Below are 21,987 nucleotides of genomic sequence, written 5' to 3'. Positions count from 1 at the left end.
TGATGAGATGGAGCGCGAAACGGAACGGGAAGTGGGATGTTTCTCCTCCATTTGGTGTGGCGAATTACTCAAATGGAGAATAAGCAGAGCCTACTGTGCTGTATTTGCGTTTCATGAGCTCCCGCGCTTGGACGGTTTGTGGGGTAATAAAATATTATTTGTTTTCATTCTAATGTTTGTGTAAATAAGCTGAGCAGGCGCTGGCTGGGTATGCTAGGCTTTCAGTAATGTATTACAATTTTCAGATTATTTACGGTTCTTATCATTGGACCCATAGTGATGCGATTTCAATCGTATCTACTTTCCAACATCTGCGAATGATTCAGATGACTAGAAAGTACTCTGCTACGAACAACATTTTAGGAAAAATGAAAAATTTTACAACTTTTTCTTTAATGTTTTTTCATGGCTCAAACAGTTTTTATGAATTAAAAGAGAAAATCGCGTTAAGTACTGTTCCTTTGAATTCCACTAAGAATTTGCATCCTTTGACAGATACGTATTTCGACCTCAACTGTAAGGTTGTCTTCAGTGTCTTGTACTTGACTCGAGTCGAGTTGAGTCGAGTCAAGTACAAGACAAGACACTGAAGACGACCTTACAGTTGAGGTCGAAATACGTATATGTCAAAGGATGCAAATTCTTAGTGGAATTCAAAGGAACAGTACTTAACGCGATTTTCTCTTTTTATTTACAGTTATTCCCCTAACAAGCCCAGGTTAATCATCATCGTTTTTTATGATTTTGAAGCTCCAGAAAACGAGAGAATTATTAATATGGCAAAACTGTGGTGTTCATGGGTCTATGGAGACGCATGGTCTTTTGTAATCTGAGTTGAACCATGCTTCATTGGAGTACTTAACGCTTGCGTCGTGTACCTATGCGGCATTTTTATAACTCTTGTCGATCAAAAAGGAATAACAAAAATGTAACGAAACTGTTTTCAACGGTCGATAGCTACATCAACGTTTGTTATTCTTAGATATATTTGATGGAATTATTCTGAAAACATGTTTTTATTATGCCAGAATTAAAAAAAAAGTCAGTCTCAATAACGACAAAAGCACCCTGGCTAAAAAAGATACATAACAGCTGATTCTTTAAGGATTTTTTTCTTCCAGTTTATAATCAAAATGTAAGGTTTTCACAGCTGCAATCATTATATTTTATTAGGATCTACTAAAAAAAATGTATGCCGATTTAGTTCGCAACAGGCTGAATACCGCACTTTGGCCAAAACTCCAGACTGGCCAAAGCTGAAGCTTCTTTTCTATTTATTGTTCTATCTCTTGATCTAGATCACCTACAAACTTCATCTCGTTTGAAAAGTTATTCGAAAGTTCTACGGGGTATGACTCGATTTAAATAAAATTTGGTATTTTTCGGCTTTTAGTCACAGAAAAGCGTTGATTATTTGAGATCGTTGCCAACGTTTCGATCCTGTGGTTGAGATCTTCATCAGGCCTATTTATTTTGAAAAGGAAGGGAATGTCGCCGTGATCAACACGAGTTCAAAAAGGTGATTCACGTCGAGTGAGTAGTTACATCGATCATAAATACAACATGATTGTACAACTCTCTCTCCCCATGTTAAAAAAAAGGTAATGATGAAGATCAAAACCACAGGATCGAAACGTTGGCAATGGTCTAAAATAATCAACGCTTTTCAGTGATTAAAAGCCGGAAATTACCAAGTTATTCAAAAGTCTTAAAATTCTCAAATAGTTTAACATTTGGTACGCAATTTCTCCTTGTTAATATAAATTTCAAATACACTATTTCGAGGTGATTTATCTTATTATTCTGATGCCCTAGAAAGTTCGGATCTTTGACGAAGTTGTTGAGAAGACAAATGGCTCTTAACTGGTGGAAAGTTTGGTCTGCAATTAACCGGAACATGACGCTAGTACGTGTTTTAAATCCAGGGTTATGTACATATCGTTCTTAAGAGATGCCCATTTATCATGTGGTACCGAAGAGTACTTTTAGTGCTTTCTTCTGAAAGTTTCTCTCAAGAATTTCTTCGAGGATTGCTGTTAGATGATTTTGCAACTATTCATTTAGAAATATTTTCAAAAATGTCTTCAAAGTTTCTTTTTCTGTTGTATTCAAGCATATGTTAATGATATTTTTTTTCTCCTCAAGAATTTGTAAAAGAATTCCTTTCTCCAGTGTCAAACCATTTGGCTAAATTCCATTCCACCGAATGCCTTTAATTATGATCAAAGGAATTCAGATGTGCAGAAAAACTCCGTGTCACTCTTTTAGTGGTTGCTTTATTTTTTAGAGAAAATTTTCACTTCTTTGTACAATGGATATTCAGTGTAGATTTATTTGGCCGGGGTTCTGCTAAACCGAACTAAGCGCCAAAAAGTTTATTCCGAGATAATTAAGTTTAAAGTTCAACAACTCACAAATAAACAGCAGTTTAGATAATTTGAAACTTTTCCGCACACATGTAACTTACAAGCCTTTATTAACCATCAGAGATGAAGAATACATGTAAATTATTTGAAATCATTGATATAATTAAATTTGATTTCTCAGTGCTTTGAACTCAGTTCACTCTGGCTAAACAAAAACATTGGAATATGGTATATAGTTCAGTGTGGCTGACTGTGTTTCTTTGTTTCAGAGAAAACCAGTCGAATTGTGAAAAAAAATCTAGATTTTTCATCATCTGATGTTGAAGTCGATATCACTCACAATCCTTAACATGAATCAGATAGGACGCGTATAGTATAGTAGCACGGAGGTCTCAAAATAGTTTGAATTATGAACGGCGGAAGCCCCCCCAGCACAGCAATTGCCACCCATGTTTTTTTTTCATAGGCCATGTATTGTGAAGGCACAGAGCAAGAGTGATTATGTCAAATGATGTCCTTGCATGTCCTGAGGTCCTGAGATGTGAAAGTGGAGCAATTTGTGTACTTCAAATTTATGGTGGTCGAAGAAAACCATGAAATTGTTCTGCCAAAGTGAACCAAGACAAAACCAATTTCAAAAATACGAAAGAGATTCGAACTTGGATCATTTGAGTGATAACCAAGCGCGTTACCTCTAGGTCATTTTACCTAGCTGAAGGTCAGTCGTTAAGTCAGAATCAAGTTCTAAACATTCTTCTCAAGAATGGTTTTCATGAAAACGCCATTTTTCGATCAGCCAAAGCGAACCAAGTGTTTGATTTTTTTAAACCTTTATTATTCTTATTATCCTTGTTGTTCAATGACGGCTCCTGTGTTAAAGTATCAGTATAAGGTGTATCGACATAACGCAGGTATTCAAAACCAGTTGATTATTGAATTGTTGAGAATAAAATGATTCTAAACTGCAGGTGAATTTGGTTCACTCTGGCTGAATGTGGTTTGGAAAAACGGCGATCAGGTTCATCGACATATAATTGGATCCTCCAACACCCGTATTTCTAATTACGTGTTCAATTCTCTCACAGATTGTTACTATGAGTCGGTTAGAAGTTAGAAATCTGACGGCGATGAAGAAAACTTGAAATGTCCATCATCTAGATCAATACTAAAATATTTCGCTGATTCTATGAAATGGTTTACAGTTCACTCTGGCTGGGTGCAATTTCATTTTTTGTATGTTCTGCCAAACAGAAATTTTGAATTTACTCCACAAAGAACTGTAAGAATTACTGAATTTTTACACTGAAGGTAGATCATCATATTATTCATCCAATGGGTAAGAAAACTCATTTTTTCAAAAAGTGGTCTTTGGTTCGGTTTAGCAGAACCCCGACCATTTATCAGGTAGTTTTTTGACATTCTTGTTGGCAATATGATCATTGGGGGTTTATTTTATTTTTATCCCCGCTGTTATAGGAAATTTGGCCACTGATGATTGTGTATCGACCATCAATACAATAATTACTCCAGATCGGAACGGAATGATCTCCCTGATTGTTTGTTGTAACAGGGTAAGCAAAGTTCACTGGAGACCTTCGAAAAACAACATGAAGATGGTTTTCTCGTGGTAAAAGCCTTTCCCGGAAACCAGTTCATTTAGCTTCCTTATGCTAATCCCCGAAATTGCCATGTTCATGGCAACAACAAGGAACGAACTCACCGGAAAATCCAAGTCAGCTGGATTTCTGTGTTTCTTCTTTGATTGCAGCATCCGAAAGGGTAAGAATGCCCTCCAGTTCAAACCATATCGAATGTTCACTCGTTCACACCACTCGCTGAGTTTCCAGTCGTCAAACGAAGGATAAACCGGAAAAAATCTAAAGAATTGCCGAAAGTTAGTGCCAAATAAAAAAAAAAAACTCCCGGCAGACAAACTCCTCTACTTACTTTTCAGCTAACTTCTCAATAACCAAATTCTCACATAACTAATGCTTAAAGCTGACTGCTTGGCTGCCAAACGCATTTTGCAGTAGAACGGTAAGTCGGTCCCATCACCGATCACTTTTGTAAAATTTTCATAGATTTACTATGATTTTTTCTAATTACACCGGTTCTGCGGTGATTTCTTTGATTCTTTCTTGTAATTTCAGCATTTCCACCGTAACACTGCAATTTTCTTGTTTTTTTTTTCGGTAATTTTTGTGATCGAATGTGTGGCATGATTATTTAAGTCATCATTAATTATTCAGCCAATCGTAATTCGGCCAAACGGCATTCGGTCAAATGGCATTCGTCCAAAAGATTTGGAACTCTTTCTACACGGATTTCTCCTAGGATTCCCTCGGAAATTCTCAAAGAATTTCTGAAGAAATTTCGCCAAGTATGCATTCAGGAATTTCTTCAAATATATCCTTGTATTTTTTTCAAGGATTATAGGTATGACAATACTAAAAGGGGGAATTTTTTTAAACATTGATAACCATCAGTAGTTTAACGAAACATGTTTACTCAATTATGAAAATTACATTCTCTGGCATGTCTAGATATTTTTCTCTTGAATCAGGGAAACTTTAGAAACATCTCACATAATTCTCTCTGGAAATATTCTCATGCATTTTTTAAAGAATTTCTCTAAAGATTTCTTTCGAAAGTCATGTAATGATTGCTGTGGTAATTTCTCCAAGAAATTATTCAGGGACTTCTCCAAAGTTTTCATCAGAAGTTTTTTCCACGGAATCCTACAGGAATTCTTCTAAGGTTTCGTAAAACGGTTCCATCTTATTTGCTTTACTAATTCCTGCAAGGATTCAATAAAGAACATTTCAAAGATTTCTTTAAAAAAATCTTCTTAGCATTCCATCAAAATTCCTAAGGAATTCCTCCAAATATTTTTTCGGAAATTCGTGCAGGCTTTTCACGAGGTATTTCTCCAAGGAAATCTTCAGGAATATCTACAGATATTTCTCCATCAATTTCTTCAAGTGTTTTTCCATGAATCCCTCCAAGTATTCTTTTGAAATTTGTTTCAAAGTTTATTCAGAAGTTTCTTAACGATTTTTTTACATAAATTTTGCCAATGCAGGCCAAACATTTCTAAGGGTCCAATCTGCAGAAGAGAGGCTCTCTTTGGTTTCCCTCTCTTTCGTTAATATCTCAGTTGTTTATTTCAATTATGATTGTCTCCTTGCATAGAACGATGGTCAAAACAATCGTCTTTTGATTTGTACTTCAAAAGTAGTTGAAAAGTGTTTCATTACATTGTAATAATTGAAAGAGAAAGTGAACAATGAGAGCCTCTCAAATGCAGATAGGACCTATTGAAATGTTCGGCCTGAATGGTTCATCTATATAAATAAAAATGGAATGGTGTTTGTATGTCACGAATAGGCTCGGGAACGGGTCAACAGATCGACATGATTTTTTCACTGTTGTATTCCACCAGGGCTCCGACGTGTTCGTACGAAAAAATAATTGGAAAAAGTGACCGAAAAGGCAAGAAAAACGGGAAAAACTGAAATTCCATTTTGAGGGGCATTTCTTCATGGAAGCGGATGTCAAAAAACAGAGTAGGCAGACAGAACGACGTATGCCGGGACTGCTAGTAAAGTAATAAATATAAGAATTCCTTCAGAAATAAAACGATACATATTAGAGTAGAGTGGGCAAAAGTTCGAGTGGGACAAGAGTTTCTTTTGAAGTTTTTGAGCTCAATTCAAATTATTTATTTCGGCTGTCAAGGTTGTTCGAAGCTTTTTTGAAAAAGAGTCTATCACTCCAAAAGTTGTGAAAATTGATCAATATTTCGAAAAGCTATGACAAAATGTTGGTTTTTGATCCAAAAATTGTAATTTGTTATGGTCCTTCCAACGCATGGATTGGAATTGTAATGAAATCGAACTTGATATTTTATTTTGGGGCGTAACTAGATATATTTTGAAGATGCTTTAGCATGTATAACTTTTTGCAAAAAAGATTTGGAAATCATTATTTACACATAGTGGGGCAAAAGTTCGAATTGTGGGGCAAGAGTTGGAGTCATGTGGCAACTTTAGGTTAAAACCTAAAACTCTGCCAAATGTACATATTATCTCTAAAAATGATGGAATTAGTGAGACAATTCGATCAAAGTTAAAAAAAATGTTGTTTTATCTGAATTTGGTGGAAAACTACTAATTTTTGGAGTAGTACATTTAACCCTGATTTGGGTAAAATCCAGTTCGAACTTTGAAGTGTATTTCAGTTCCAACATCAAATATTAATTGATTTCAGGTATTCCTATTACCAAAGTGTCAAAATAGTGTGCTACGGTTATCGAAATTCCACAAACACTAGATTCGAACTTTTGCCCCAGTGGTGAGGCAAGAGTTCGAATAAGACACACATATACAAAAAGTTTTGTAACTCAAAATTGAAAAGACATTTGGCTTAGCTTTTTTCAGCAAAAGTTTAGCTCATGGATGGTAGAATCACCACACGGTGTTCATTTATTTTTATCAGCTTCGATTTTTTGAAAAAAAAAAAATGAGTTTTCAACTATAGTCGAACTTTTGCCCCACCTTACTCTACCATTTACTGGCATTTTACCAGATTCGCTGGTATGTCTGAAACATACTGGAAAAACTTGTAATTATAAGGCACGAAATGTTGCTAATTGACAAATTAGGCGATGATATTTGTGAAATAAATATCGCGTTCTGGTGGGGTTCGAACCCACGACTCCGTATTCGCTGGACCGGCGCTTTAACCAACTGAGTCACTGAACAGGTAAGGATTCTGCGGAATTTCTATTCCGCTTTCTAGCCAAACTGACTCCGAAGCCACACCGTGAACACTCTTTTTCGCAAACCCATCTCTCTTTCGGTTTGGATGTCAATCCACAAAATACTGCTTGGTGGCTAGGCATGCGGAGTGCGAGAGTAAATCTCGGCTTCATAAAAACGATTCGCTCTCACTTGTAGCTAGTGGACACAAACGCGAGTGTGTTGTGATGGATTGACATCTAAGCCGAAACAGAGATGGGTTTTCGAAAAAGGAGTGTTCACGGTGTGGCTTCGGAGTCAGTTTGGCTTTCTATTCCGCAGAATCATTATCTGTTCTGTGGCTCAATTGGTTAAAGCGCCGGTTTAGCGAATATGGAGTTGTAGGTTCAAATCTCACCAGAACGCGAATTTTTTTTTCGCAAATTTCATCTTTTAATTTGTCAATTAGCAACATTTCGAGCCTAATTACAAGTATTTTCAATATCCTTCAGACATTTCTCCAGATTCCTATAGAAAATCCTTAAAGTTTGTTTTAGAAATTCCTTCAAAGATCGGGAATTTGTCAAAGGTCTGCTACAGGATGTTTATCCAGAATTTCTTTAATAATTCTTCCAAAGACTACCTGATAAATAACTCCAAGGATTCTTTTTTCTCTATAGCAGGGGTTTTCAGACCTTTTGAATCGCGGCGCACTTTTCGAAAATAAGTCGCTCCGCGGTGTATTATTGTTGAAAAAAACAACTTGTCAAAAAAAAAAAACTCGTATTTTTCGTAGCGACTTCAGGTGCATACACTCGTCGTTAACATTTTTCCACACTGGCTATTCCATTACTTATCGGAGCATAGTGAAGTGTCACAGCTATTCGATTGACTTGGAATATTTCTTGCTAAGAATATTTCTAAAAAATCAAACAAGCTCTTTATGAACGCTGAGTGAAATCGAGAAAAAAAAACCCAGTAAAATTCCTTCCAAGTTAGTGGCATTTTGTTTTCAAGGAATCAAAATGAGAACCCCTGTGTATTTTTTATACGCGTTTTCCCAATACTTTAACTGGATATCTGAAAAAATCTGAACTTGGAAGTTTCATTTTCAGAACTTTGGCATATTATTGCCAAGGTTTTTGATAACTTTACTCCAAACGTTCTTGTCATTTCAGGCCAAAATCGTTTGAAAATCATAAAAACGTTGTCAATATATTTCCAGGTCAACCGATTTTTGGAGCAGTGAAAGATTCCTTCTGTGGTATTAGGCAAAGACTCAGAAATATTTGTAAGATTTCTTCTGAGTTATTTCACGAATTCATTGAAAATTCCACCCTACCCTTATGAATATCCATTACGAATTCGTGGAAAAAAAATTTGATTCTTATGAGGAGAGTTTTTGTAGACTTACTTGTTCCATGAGCATGTCCATGATTCTTCGCGAATATCTGCCAGGGTTCATGATGGATTCAAGCCGGCGTGGGGATAAATTTACTCTCAATCCATTGGAGCACCTTTCAACAGTTTAGCCATGGACCCCTTTTCCTAATGATTTCGAAGTACTTTTTATTAAACAGGAAATCAATTTGAATATGCAAAAAAATCAGAAGTGTCGCGGTGCACTTGTCATGACTATGCGGTGCACCAAGTGCACCGCGGTGCACTATCTGAAACCCTCTGCTCTAAAGATTTATTCCGGAATTCATCATATATTTGCTTCATGAACTTCTTCCAAGATTTTCGAAATATTTTCTTCAAGGTTTTTTTTTTCAAAAATCACTTCAGCAATTTCTTTAAACATTCCTTCATTATTTCAAGGTTTTCTTCGGGAATTTATCTAAGGATTCCTTAAGGGAATACTAAAGAAAATGTGTTAGAGACTCCTGCAGATATTGCTCTATTAAAATTCTTTGTGAATTAATCCATACATTGATTCTGAAGTCACACTAAAGAATGCTCTCTGGAAATTTTCAAATTCATCCAAATTTGCCCAAGGATTTCTTCAAGAATTCCTATTCGAACTTCTCAAAAATCTTTTCAGGAATTTTTTTGAGTTTTCTCCATAAGTTCTTTCAAGGTTTATGCTGGATTTAATGCTTGCTTCAGGAATTCCTACCAAAGCTTCTTTTTGGATACCACCAAGAGTTTTTTTTTTATAAATTACTCCTTGTTTCTCTTAAGAGATCTCTATATTTTTTTAAAATTTTGTAATCATGTGCATTTTAACTTAAAGATTCTTTAAGGATTCCTAAAAAAATATTCAGTACTCACACTTAATTTTGATTACCGTGTTCGGCAATTTTTTTTTATGAAATTAGAGCAGCTGACAGTTTGGCAGTTTTGACAATTGTTGTACTAAATTTCAGTAAAATCGATTACCTTAACAGTTCTTCTGTTCTAATTTCGTCAAAAAAGTTCCGAACAAGCAATTGGGTTCTCTAGGGGTATCCAGATTGTTTCATAATCGGATTCTCCGTCCATAAATTAGTCGAAATCCAAAATTTCTTCACTTTTGGTGCCCGGGAACTATTTTAAAAACGCAATAAAAGTTTGAACGGAGATTTTTTTTTTGTTCGGGGTGCACTGTCATTTTATCGATTGACCTGTCATTCCATCCAAGTAAATTGAAACTGTTTTGTTTATTTGATAATCAAAACAAAGGAGTTGGAGCGCAATAAAATCACATTATACTTAGAAAAACGAGGGCTATCGATTAGGCTTTAGAAAATAGCAATTTTTATTGACTTAACAATCCAATTCGAAAATGAGTTTGTTGTTTCAAGGATTCCTATAGAAATTCCTCTGAAGATTCCTACAAGGATTCTTCCAGGATTTTACCCAAAGGGTTCCACTTTGTGGAACAGTATGATGCTAGGTATGCACCTCAATTGGAATCGCACATGTTATTTTAGTTCAGTGCATTCAGAAGTTTGGCACAGCAAGCGCCTTTTGATTTGACGTTTCTACTCAGCTCCGTACTAGCAAAGAATAAAAATAGAAAGAATGCCATCTGTCCCCTTTTTCTATGTAAATGTCAAGCGACAAGACAAGTAGCGCTCTCTAAGCGTATCAAGGTGGAAGCTCTCTGTAACAGTGTTCGTGGTTTGTCATAAGTGAGGTGGTGTGCGTATGTTTTGGTATCCGCATATAATCAGTAGTGTCCCCCGAGCATCAGCGGAATGGGCATTCTTGATATTCTTATTCTTTGGTACTAGAATCAAGAGTAATGCAAAGCTTGCTCATTTCTTGAGCGATATTTTGCTCAATTTTTCCACGCATCGGCAGCACGAACGTTTTTGCTCGGGCACTGCCGACGCTAGACGTCGACTGCAGTCGTCGCGACTATAGATAGTAGAGTAAACATAGATCCGCGGACACCGCTGACTAAAATGTTTCAAGCGTGTAAGTAGTAATTTTCAAAAGTGCGACGATTGAATATGACGTCATGTGTTCCATTGATGTTGTACAAATTGTGACGTCATGCTCGTTTGGATACAGATTTTGACAGTTCGTTTGGATACAACGGATTCATCTTAGCGGATCTATGTTTACTCTACAATCTATAGTCGCGACCACGTGAGCGGGTTGTCATGGCAACGAACGGACCGCGCTAACCGCAATCACAGCAAGCGGGTACAAATTTGAATTTTCTGCATGCAAGATTGGCTTTCAAGGACAAAACAAAACATACTGTTACCCATCTTTGTTTCGGTAGCGCAACTACTGAACTGATGATGTTTACCTTTTTTTACATACCTATCAACATAATCTGTTGGGGGAATTATTTTATTTTTCCTACTTACAACCCACATCCGACAATTTTTTTAAGTGGGAATGGTAGAACTTTCAATTCCCTCGGTCGCACGTACATTAGTTTTGTACTTTGTTCCACCATTTCCGTGAAAAATGAGATCCGGCTTGTGCAAGTGCAGAGTTGAGGTTAGAATTGTAGGATATTCTAGGTTAGATTTGCTATCCACTTCGCCTGAACGATTTTCAGACCCAGAAATATCGTACTTCTAATTAGTTTTCACTGCCGTAAAAAATACTGTCATGCTCAGAATAAACAGTTATACCTTCGGATCACACTCATTTACTCGTAAATCTCAATCTGACTGTAAAAATAATGAATTTCTTTCCAATGTTTTGAAACCCCGAACGAATTTGATATTGCTTTCGGGAAGCATCACCACGACGACGACAACACTCCCAAGCGGTCGAATCGTCGTTTTGGGGGCGAATAGAAGTGAAAATTTTCTCTTTCGAGCGGAAAGCACATGTTTTAGTTGAAAAAAAGTATCAGACTAAGATATTGATTTGTAAATGCGTTTTAGTGTAGTATAAGATTTCAAATAAATTCAATAGGGTTAAATTCAAATGCGTGGTTTGAGAAAGGTTGGAAACGAGTTCTGTGTAGTATTAAGCTCTGTCTGATTTTTGAACGTGTTTTTGTCTCTGCGTTACTATGGTGCTCCCTCCCCAACACGCTACCAGGAGCCCACATAAGCATCCGTCGACAGGTGAGCGATTCTGTCAGTCAACTCCGAACCAGTCACTCTGTAACAATCATCATAGTCAATATGAACGACGACTTGTTGTTGGTTGAGAAACAATCTCGCTGAAACATGAGCATGATTCATATGTTTTCAGCATTTCCAGGCCCGGATTAAGGATTGTGGGGGCCCGGGGCCCTTGCCGGGGCCCGAGCGGTTGTGAAGGCCCCTCTGAGATACAAATTCGATGAGTAATACAGTTTTTGTTTGTTTTTGAATAGTACTTGAACCAAAAAATGGTTTTTGTGGGGGCCCCTTAAATGTGGGGGCTCGGGGCCCTGGAACCCCCGCCCACCCTTAAATCCGGCCCTGAGTATTTCGCTTTAAAACGCTTTTGTGAACTTATTAGACTGAGGTAGTTTTCAAATTGTGCACTAAACGGTTCATCTTTCTACCATCAAAAACTTGATCAAAAACCTTCTCGAGTTAAGAAACTATGCACCTTGGCAGTACATCGAAACTATCTAATGCCAAGTAGTAGCGAAGTTTAAATGCACACTAGCGTCAGATAGCTGTGAATTTTCGTATCAAAATGAACATCATTTGAGCGCAATTAGATTACTGAACAAATCAGTTGAATGTATAAACTTTCTAGGTGATCTGGATCATGAGATAATTATAAAATGAAAGATGCTTACGCTAAGTAGTTGTGAAATTTCGTACTACACATTCCATTATATGTCATTATAAGCTATATGTGAAACACTGTTGAAGAAACTGACTTTCTTTGAGGTCGGAATCATGAGATAAAGCATGTAAAAATGCATAGTAAATTCGCTTTCGCGAAATTATCTCAGATTTGACTAGGCTTATTTTTGTTAAATTTTTAGTTATTTCAAAACCTATCTAGCTTGTATTATAATTATCTTTGACTTCATTAGTTATAATTTTGTTGATCGGATTGTTATTTAAATACAATTCTGGAAAATATTAAAGGGCTATGTTTTGTTAATCTTGTTGGAGAGATTAGATCAGTCTCGTACTTTAGATATCGGTAGAGCTACCGAGTTACTCTGTTTTCAGATCTAAATTTGACAACTAGTGCAAAAAGAGTGTGTGCAAAAGCTTTGAACGGAACTATAAACATTAAGCTGTAATTTTTATCTTTTAAGATTGGAAATTAAGATTTCTGGTTAGTTTTTTGAATCGATCGACAATTTCATCGCATGGCAATTCAAATTCGTACCTTAATAATCTTATATCGAAAACTATTTGAATAATAAACGACATCATGTTATGGCACAAAGCCATAACAATTACAGAACATGGCTTACTACGCTCGAACCCTAACCACTGCTGCCAACATAATCATCATCATCTTCGCTAAACATCACAGTCAACTTCGCCATTGTTATTAGCCATAACCATCACAATTGAATATCGCTACCGAACATACATAACACTATCATCAGCAACTTTGTCCCGGAGTCGACGACGACAACGACAGCAGAGCCAGGGACATAGTGCAAAAACAGGACATTGTGCTCGCGTTGCTGCCTTCGTTGTGTAGCTTGGTGCAGTCTCTACTAAACGGAAGGACTCGTCGCTCTATCCTGTGCTTCTGTAGGGAATGTGCTTTGACGCTGCTTCTATATATCACCAGTGCAACAGTTTAGTCGACTAACTATTCTCTTTCTATCTGTCTCTTTCTATCTGTTGGTTGAACTTAGAGCTTCGTAGACGACATGATATACAGCTTTGAATGCCCCGTTCTGGTGTTGTTTTACATAATGAGTGCCTCTATTAGATTTGTTACTTGCGCTTCTTTTTTATTTCTCTCTGAACTATTACCTGCAATGGCCTGAAGGCTTTCTCTGCTCATTACTGTGCTTTTCTTACCAGCTGTTGGTTTCGTAGATCGGGATTTGTTGTTGAAGCTTTGGGAAATGATTTACGTTATTTGGGGGCGCAAATGGGACAAAAAATTTCCTCGTTCAAAAACGATTCCAAGCTGGAAGGGTTGCGAAACGTGTAACAATCTATATAGCTATGCAACATAGTATTTTTTGTTAGACAGCGGGAGCTCATCAAATTTCAGTCTGCACTCAACGGCACAGTAGGCGTGTGAAAGTGGATCTTACCGAGCGTAGCAACCGTTGTCGGTGCCAAGAAGACCCATGTTCCTAACCTTCATCACAAAATTGGGTTGCTCGTTGCGTTCCCGCAGCTTGGTTCGCCTCCGAGTTTTACTTTTTTTTTCCATTGTCCCACCGCACCGGTTCCTATCAGCTGCTGGAATCTGTTTTATGACCAAACATTTTCTTTTCCTTCGTTTAAAGTTTTTTATCTTATTCACATTCCCTCACTACGGCGTAACACCTTCCCACAAAAAGGCCGCTTTACCTCCCACTCTCCTTTCTTTCACTCTTTTTCTTCCATTGTGTTATCTTTCAGTCTCTCTTTTTCCGTTTCCTGTAGGCACAAAATCCGCATAAATGGCAAGGATATACTTTCATTACACCAACCTTTTGCGATCACTGCGGTTCGATGCTGCACGGGATTGCGCATCAGGGTTTAAAATGCTCAGGTATTCTCCCCCCGTCACTACTGTCTTTCACTCATCGCCACCGATTTTCCTTTCTGCGCTCGCGCTTTTTATTCTCTCCTTCTCTTTTTCACTCTCTTTCCGTACATCTTCTATCGCCCATCCACCCACCACCCAATCAATCACCTTCTACTTACGAATAGATCATAGCAACCGACCTGTGGAACACTCTCTAGAATAAACGCAATCTAGTTTTCCGTTTTTTTTTTCATTCGAATTCTCCACTTTTGAACTTTGAAATCGAAGACCACAAGAAATCCGAAGTTGTCGAATTTCATCCAATCAACATTGTGAATGACAATTAGAATAGATAGATGATTGCGAAAGTCTGTTTAGGTCGTTGTGGTGCAGCACAGATCGATTGGAATGTCTGTATTTTTGGACAATTTTTAGTTTTTGAGTTTTTTTTGGGAAAATTGAAGCCTTTAGAATAGATAACCGGAGCACATTGCTAGTTGAACGTTGTACTCGCACATTAAACATTAGAAAACCTTAGACATCTACACATACATGATTATATTTAGGAAAAACTTTTTGAAAATAGTAACAACAACTTCAAACTATTAGCCCCCTCAGCTGAAAATCTTTTTAATAATGATAAAAAGTTAGAATCACTTATATAGTCTTATATGTATTGCAATGATCTTGTAAAAAAAAGTGCCGCAAAGCACTTCCGTAATAGTCACATAATTCCTTATAAAAATGAACCTCGTATCACCCTATCTTTGCGCTTCTTGATTCGTTCTATCTACAGTCGCTAACGCCAGAAGTGATTGAATCTCACGCACGTCACACACCACCCTCGTTTTGCCATGTACATGGATATGATTGTCATGACTCTTCCCTCACTAACTCTTGCTGTGAAAGGCAGAGGAACGCACAAGGCAAAGCGTTACGAATTAGTACAAGCACGGAACTACGTTGTGGTTTTACGGGTTTTTAAGCAATTCTCGCAGAGATTCACCCCGAGATTCCTCCGGAGATTTTTCTAGGCACACGTGGAAGAATTTCCCCTAGAATTTCTCTAGGGGTTCCTTCCATTCTTCCAGGAATTATTTCCAAGATATTTTGTGGGTTTTTTTTCCTCAAGTTACTCGAGGGATTCCTCATGGAATTCGTTTATGGATTCGTACCGAGATTACTTGTTGGATTCCCATGGAAGGTTTGCAGAGTTCTATCCCGGACTTCCTCCAGGGATTCTTTTAGAGACCTCTGGCAGGATTTTTTGTTTTGATTTCTCTTGGATTTCTGCTGGAAATCCTTCAGGGGTTTCTTCCAGGATTCATCCACGGATTTCTTTTGGTATTCCTCCCTGGATACCTTCCAGATTTTTTTCCAGGGATCCAACTAGAAGCTCCACGAATTCTCCATTTGACTTCTCCACGGATCCAGGACTTTTTAAAGGGGTTTCACGGAATTCTTGCAGAGATTCTTCCCGAGATTCTTCCAGGGATTCTTGCAGGCTTTGTTCTGGGATTCCTGACGGGATGATCCCGGGATTCCTCTCGAGGTTCCTTCCTTCCTTTCGGAGTTTTTTATCCCAAGGTTTTTCTGGGATTTCTCTAGGGATTTGACTTCGAATTCAACGAGGGATTCCTCATGCAATTCCTTCATGGATCCTTTCCGGCATTCCTTAAAAGAACTTCATGGAATTTCTGCAGAGATTCGTCCCGTAATTTCTCTAGGGATTGTTACAGGGGTTCCTGGAAGGATTTCCTTAAGGATTCCTGCTGGGATTCTTCTCGGATTTCTACAGGGAACCTTACAGGCATTTCCAAGGATTCATCCATGAATTTCTTTTGGTATTTGTCTCTGGAGTACTCCCGGAATTTCTTCAGGGATTTGACTAGGATTGCCACGAAGAGTTCCCCATGGGGATTTCTCCAGGGATCTTTTCCGGGATCTCCTAAAGAATTTTCACAAAACTCCTGCAGGGATTCATACTGGAACTCCTACAGGAATTCCTTCAGGGACTCATGAAAGGATTTTTTTCTGGGATTTCACCCGGGAATCTCACGGGATTCTTCTCTAGTAGAGATTCGTTCCGGGAAACTTCTAGGGATTTTTCCAGGAATTTCTTCAGCAACTTCTCCATGGTTTACTGGAAGAATTCCTTCAGGGATTCATCCTGGGATTCCTCCAACTTATTCAAGGACTTCTGAAAGGATTTCTTCTGGAATGCCTGTTGGGATTCCTTCCGTATTTCTACAGAGATTCTTACAGGGATTTCTTTCGGGATTCATCCATAGATTCTTTGGGTATTTCTCCCTGCAATACACCCAGAATTCCAAACGGAATTTTACTAGGAATGCCACGTAAAATTTCTCATGGTTTTGCTTAATGGTTCCCTTCCGGGTTCTCTTAAAGGGTTTATATGGAATTCCTCCAGAGACTCCTCCAGGAATTCCTCCGGGGACTCCTGGGAGGATTCCTTCTGGGATTCCTCCCAGGAATCTTCTACAGGGATTGATGCCTGGGATTCCTACAGTGATTCCTTCCGTAATGAGTATAGATATTCCATGTGGAATTACTACAGAAGTCCATTCCGAGAATTTTCTAGAGTTCCTCATAAGATTTCTTCACGGATCCCTCCCAGGATTTTTAAATGCTTTTCATGGAATTCTTACAGAGATTCATCCCGGGATTTCTCCAGAGATTATTCAAGGGACTCTTGGAAGAATTTCTCCTGGAGTTTCTCAGGGGTACCTTCCATCCTTTTCGAGAATTATTCCAAAGATTTTTTGTGGGATTTATCCAGGGATTTGACCTCACATTTCTCGACGGATTCCTCATGGAATTCTTTTATGTATTCGTCCCGGGATTACTTAATGGACGCTTATGGAATGCCTGCAGAGTTATATACCGGGATTCCTCCAAGGATTCTTCTAGGGACACCTGGAAGGAATCCTTCATGGATTCGAGTTAGCATTCCTCTCAGATTTCTACTGGAAATCTTACAGGGATTTGATCCACAGATTTATTTTGGTATTGCTCCCTGGATGCTTCATAGGAGTTGACTTTAGGAGCTCCTAATGGGATTTCTCTGCGGAATTGCAGAGATTCTCCAAGGGGTTCTAAATAACAAGGATCTCTTCAAGGATTCTAGACAGGATTTTCCAGGGATTCCTATCGAAATTTCTTTCGAGGTTCCTTCATTCTTTTTGGAAGGACTATGGAAATTCTTCCCAAGACTTTTCTGGGATTCTTCGAGAGGGATTTGACTTCGAATTTCTCGAGGGATTCCGACCAGAATTCCTCCAATGATTTAACTAAGAATCCTACGAAGAATGCCCCATAAGGTTTCTCCACAGATCCCTTCCAGGATCTCTTGAAGGGTTTTCACAGAATTCTTGCTGAGATTCATACCGAAATTCTTTCAGGAATTCTTCCAGTGACTCTTGGATGGATTACTTCTAGGATCCCTTCCGGAAATCTTCCGGGATTTTTCTAGGGCTTCCTACAGGGATTTCTCCTAGAATTACTAAGGGAATTCCTTCTGGAATTTCTATAGAAATTCATTGGAAAATGTTTCTGGAATTTCTCGTGGGATTTATCCATAGATATCTTCCCAGATTCTTTAAAGGGATTTCGTGGAATCCTTGCAGGAATTCACCGTGAGAAAACTCTAGGAATTCATCCAAGAATTCCTCCAGCAACTAATCCGGGGACTAATGGCAGGATTTTTTCAGGGATTCCTCTCGGAATTGTCCTCGGAATTTCTCTCGGGATTCCTACAGTGATTCCTTCCGGAATTACTACAAAAAATCTTCTCAAAGTTTTTCTAAAAATCTTCCAGGGATATGATTTTAAATTTCTTGATGGACTCCTCATGGAACGTCTCCATATACCTCTTCCAGGATTCATCATAGGCTTTACATAGAATTACTCAAAGAATTCTTTCAGGATTCCTGTCCGGAGATTTTTTTAGGCACTCGTGGAAGAATTTCTTCTAGAATTTCTCTAGGGATTCCTTTAATTCTTCCTGGAATTATTCCCAAGGTATTGTGTGGGGTTTTTTCCTCAAGTTACTCGAGGGATTCCTCATGGAATTCGTTTATGGATTCGTACAGGTATTACTTGTTGGATTCCCATGGGAGGTTTTCAGAGTTCAATCCCGGAATTCCTCCAGGGATTCTTCTAGAGATTCCTGGCACGATTTCTTGTTTTGATTCCTCTTGGATTCCTGCTGGAAATCTTTCAGGGGTTTCTTCCAGGATTCATCCACGGATTTATTTTGGTATTCCTCCCTGGATACCTCCCAGAATTTTGACAGGGGTCTAATTAGGAGTTCCACGAACTCCCTATTTGACTTCTCCACGGATCCAGGATTTTTAAAGGAGTTTTACGGATTTCTTGCAAAGATTCTTCCCAAGATTTTTCCCGAGATTCTTCCAGGGATTCTTGCAGGCTTTGTTCTGGGATTCCTGACGGGATGATCCCGGGATTCCTCTCGAGGTTCCTTCCTTCCTTTCATTTTTTTTAGAAATTCTTCTCAAGGTTTTTCTGGGATTTATCCAGGGATTTGACTTCGAATTCCACGTGGGATTCCTCATGCAATTCCTTCATGGATCCTTTTCGGCATTCCTTATGAAAATTTCATGGAATTCCTGCAGAGATTTGTCCCGTGTTTCCTCTAGGGTATGTTACAGGGGCTCCTGGAAGGATTTCCTTTAGGATTCCTGCTGGGATTCCTCTCGTATTTCTACTGGGAACCGTATAGGCATTTCCAAGGATTCATCCACGGATTTCTTTTGGTTTTTGTCCCTGGAGTACTCCCGGAATTTCTCCAGGGATTTGACCAGGAATGCCACGAAGAGTTCCCCATGGGAATTTCCCAGGGATCTTTCCAAGATATCTTTAAGAATTTTCTTTTCTTGAGGAATCGACTGTTGATATTATGTTTTGAGGTTATGGCTTTCAGGCTTCAGAATTTTCACAAAACTCCTGCAGGGATTCATACCGGAACTCCTACAGGAATTCCTTCAGGGACTTTCTGGGATTTCACCCGGAAATCTTACGGAATTCTTCTCTAGTAGAGATTCGTTCCGGGAAACTTCTTGGGATTTTTCCAGGAATTTCTCCAGCAACTTCTCCATGGCTAACTGGAAGAATTCCTTCCTGGGATTAATTCTGCGATTCTACCAGGAACTAATCCACGGACTCCTGAATTGATCTCTTCTGGGATTCCTTTCGCATTTCCGGGATTTCTCCCGGAATTCATCCATGGATTTTTCGGGTTATTCTCCCTGGAATACTCCCAGAATTTCTCACGAAATTTGACTAGGAATGTCACGAACAATTCTCCATTGTTTTGTTCCATGGATTCTTTCCGGGATCTCTTAAAGGGTTTATATGCAATTCCTGCAGGGACTCCTTCAGGAATTCTTCCAGGAACTCCTTCAGGAATTCCTCCGGGGACTTCCGGAAGGATTCCTTTTGGGATTCCTCGCAGGAATCTTCTACAGGGATTGATGCCTGAGATTCCTACAGTGCACAATGGTCTGAATCCACGTTTTAGCAGGAAAAAAATCCGTGTCTCTGTTTTCGTTTATTTTAGGCATTTGGTGTCTTCAGAGAAGTTGTTTGAATTTGTTTGCTGCATCTTTTCCAAAAATTTTTGATTAGGGTGGTCCGCACCTTAACTCAAATCTGGAATAGAACTTTTAAATTACAAGTCATACGCGATCGAGTTCTTCAACAAAGTTGTAGGAAATGCTATTTTGAGTAACAGTTTGACTCTATCTTTAAAATTGTATGAGTTATAAGTAGTTTTTCGATTTATCAAGGGGATTTTTGGAGTCGATTTATTCCAATTTAAAAAATAACGTTCTTGTAATATTTGCTCCACATTCGGCTTTATATGTGACTTTCCAAATGCCGCTTAAAGAACTTTTTTTATTTTACCAGCTCCATGAGATATAAGCATTTGAAGACATCGTTGTTTTTAAGTCAAAATTGCCCATAACATTTGAATGACAAGACCTAGCAACGTGCAATGTTCAGAACAAATATGCGTCATTACTTGCTCTTCAAATGCTCCGAAGCTCACATCTTCGAAAAAAATCAAATAAAAAAGTTGTTGCGAAAAAATCGTTTTTGGGGGGCTCACCCTAAGTCAAAACTTAAAATTGACCTACTATGTTCAAATTAAGAGCTAGATAAACGGCATATTGAGCAAAGTTGGTCGAAATAGCATTGCCTACAACTTTTGTGAAGAACTCGATCGCGTATGACTTAAAATTAAAAAATTCTTTTCCAGATTTGAGTTAGGACGAGGACCACCCTAATCAAAAATTTTTGGAAAAGATGCAGCAAGCAAATACAAACAATTTCTCTGAAGACACCAAACGCCTAAAATAAACGAAAACAGAGATACGGATTTTTTTCCTGCTAAAACGTGGATTCGGACCATTGTGCAGTGATTCCTTCCGTAATGAGTATAGATATTCCATGTGGAATTACTACAGAAGCTCATTTCGAGAATTTTCTCGAGTTCCTCATGGGATTTCTTCACGGATCCCTCCCGGGATTTTTAAAGGCTTTTCATGGAATTTTTGCAGAGATTCGTTCTGAGATTTCTCCTGAAAGAATTTCTCCTGGAGTTTCTCAGGGGAAACATTCCATCCTTACGAGAATTATTCCTAAGATTTTTGTGAGATTTCTCCAGGGATTTGACCTCATTTCTCGAGGGATTCTTCATGGAATTTTTTAATGTATCCGTCCCGGGCTTACTGAATGGACGTTTATGGAATGCCTGCAGAAATATATACCGGGATTCCTCCAAGGATTCTTCTAGGGACCCCTGGAAGGAATCCTTCATGGACTCGAGTTAGGATTCCTCTCACATTTCTACTGGAAATCTTACAGAGATTTGATCCACAGATTTATTTTTGTATTGCTTCCTGGATGCTTCATTGGAGTTGACTTTGGGAGCTCCTAATGGGATTTCTCTGCGGAATTGCAGAGATTCTCCAAGGGGTTCTAAATAGCAAGGATTTCTTCAAGGATTCTAGACAGGATTTTCCAGGGATTCCTATCGAAATTTCTTTCGAGGTTCCTTCATTCTTTTTGGAAGAACTATGGAAATTCTTCCCAAGATTTTTCTGGGATTCCTCCAGAGGGATTTGACTTCGAATTTCTCGAGGAATTCCGACCAGAATTCCTCCAATGATTTAACTAGGAATCCTACGAAGAATGCCCCATAAGATTTCTCCACAGATCCCTTCCGGGATCTCTTGAAGGGTTTTCACAGAATTCTTGCTGAGATTCATACCGAAATTCCTTCAGGAATTCTTCCAGTGACTCTTGGAAGGATTACTTCTAGGATCCCTTCCGGAAATCTTCCGGGATTTTTCTAGGGCTTCCTACAGGGATTTCTCCTAGAATTACTATGGGAATTCCTTCTGGAATTACTATAGAAATTCATTGGAAAATGTTTCTGGACTTTCTCGTGGGATTTATCCATAGACATCTTCCCAGATTCTTTAAAGGGATTTCGTGGAATCCTTGCAGAAATTCACCGTGGGAAAACTCTAGGAATGCATCCAAGAATTCCTCCAGCAACTCATCCGAGGACTCATGGCAGGATCCCTTCCGGAATTACTACAAAAATTCTTCTCAAAGTTTTTCTAATAATCATTAAGGGATTTGATTTCAAATTTCTTGAGGGACTCCTCATTGAACGTCTCCATATACCCCTTCCAGGATTCCTCAAAGGCTTTACATAGAATTACTCCAAGAATTCTTCCATGGACACCTTGAAGGATTTCTTCCAGGCTTCC

General features: G+C 38.4%; 1 protein-coding gene across 10 annotated transcripts in view; it reads left to right on the top strand.

Annotated features, from left to right (window-relative positions):
• LOC115260955 (protein kinase C, brain isozyme-like) overlaps nucleotides 1-21,987 on the top strand; it is a 285,232-nt gene that overhangs the window by 171,645 nt on the left and 91,600 nt on the right. Inside the window, exon 5 of one of the 10 annotated variants that reach the window (XM_062856747.1) lies at nucleotides 14,080-14,188. The exons of the other annotated variants lie outside the window; for them this stretch is intronic. Within the exon in view, the coding sequence (XP_062712731.1) occupies nucleotides 14,080-14,188 (109 nt within the window). The remainder of the gene's footprint in view (nucleotides 1-14,079; nucleotides 14,189-21,987) is intronic. 10 annotated transcript variants of the gene reach the window in all.

The sequence above is a fragment of the Aedes albopictus genome, chromosome 3, assembly GCF_035046485.1.
Source record: "Aedes albopictus strain Foshan chromosome 3, AalbF5, whole genome shotgun sequence".
NCBI lineage: Eukaryota > Metazoa > Arthropoda > Insecta > Diptera > Culicidae > Aedes > Aedes albopictus.
This window is presented reverse-complemented; position numbering and strand designations above follow the sequence as displayed.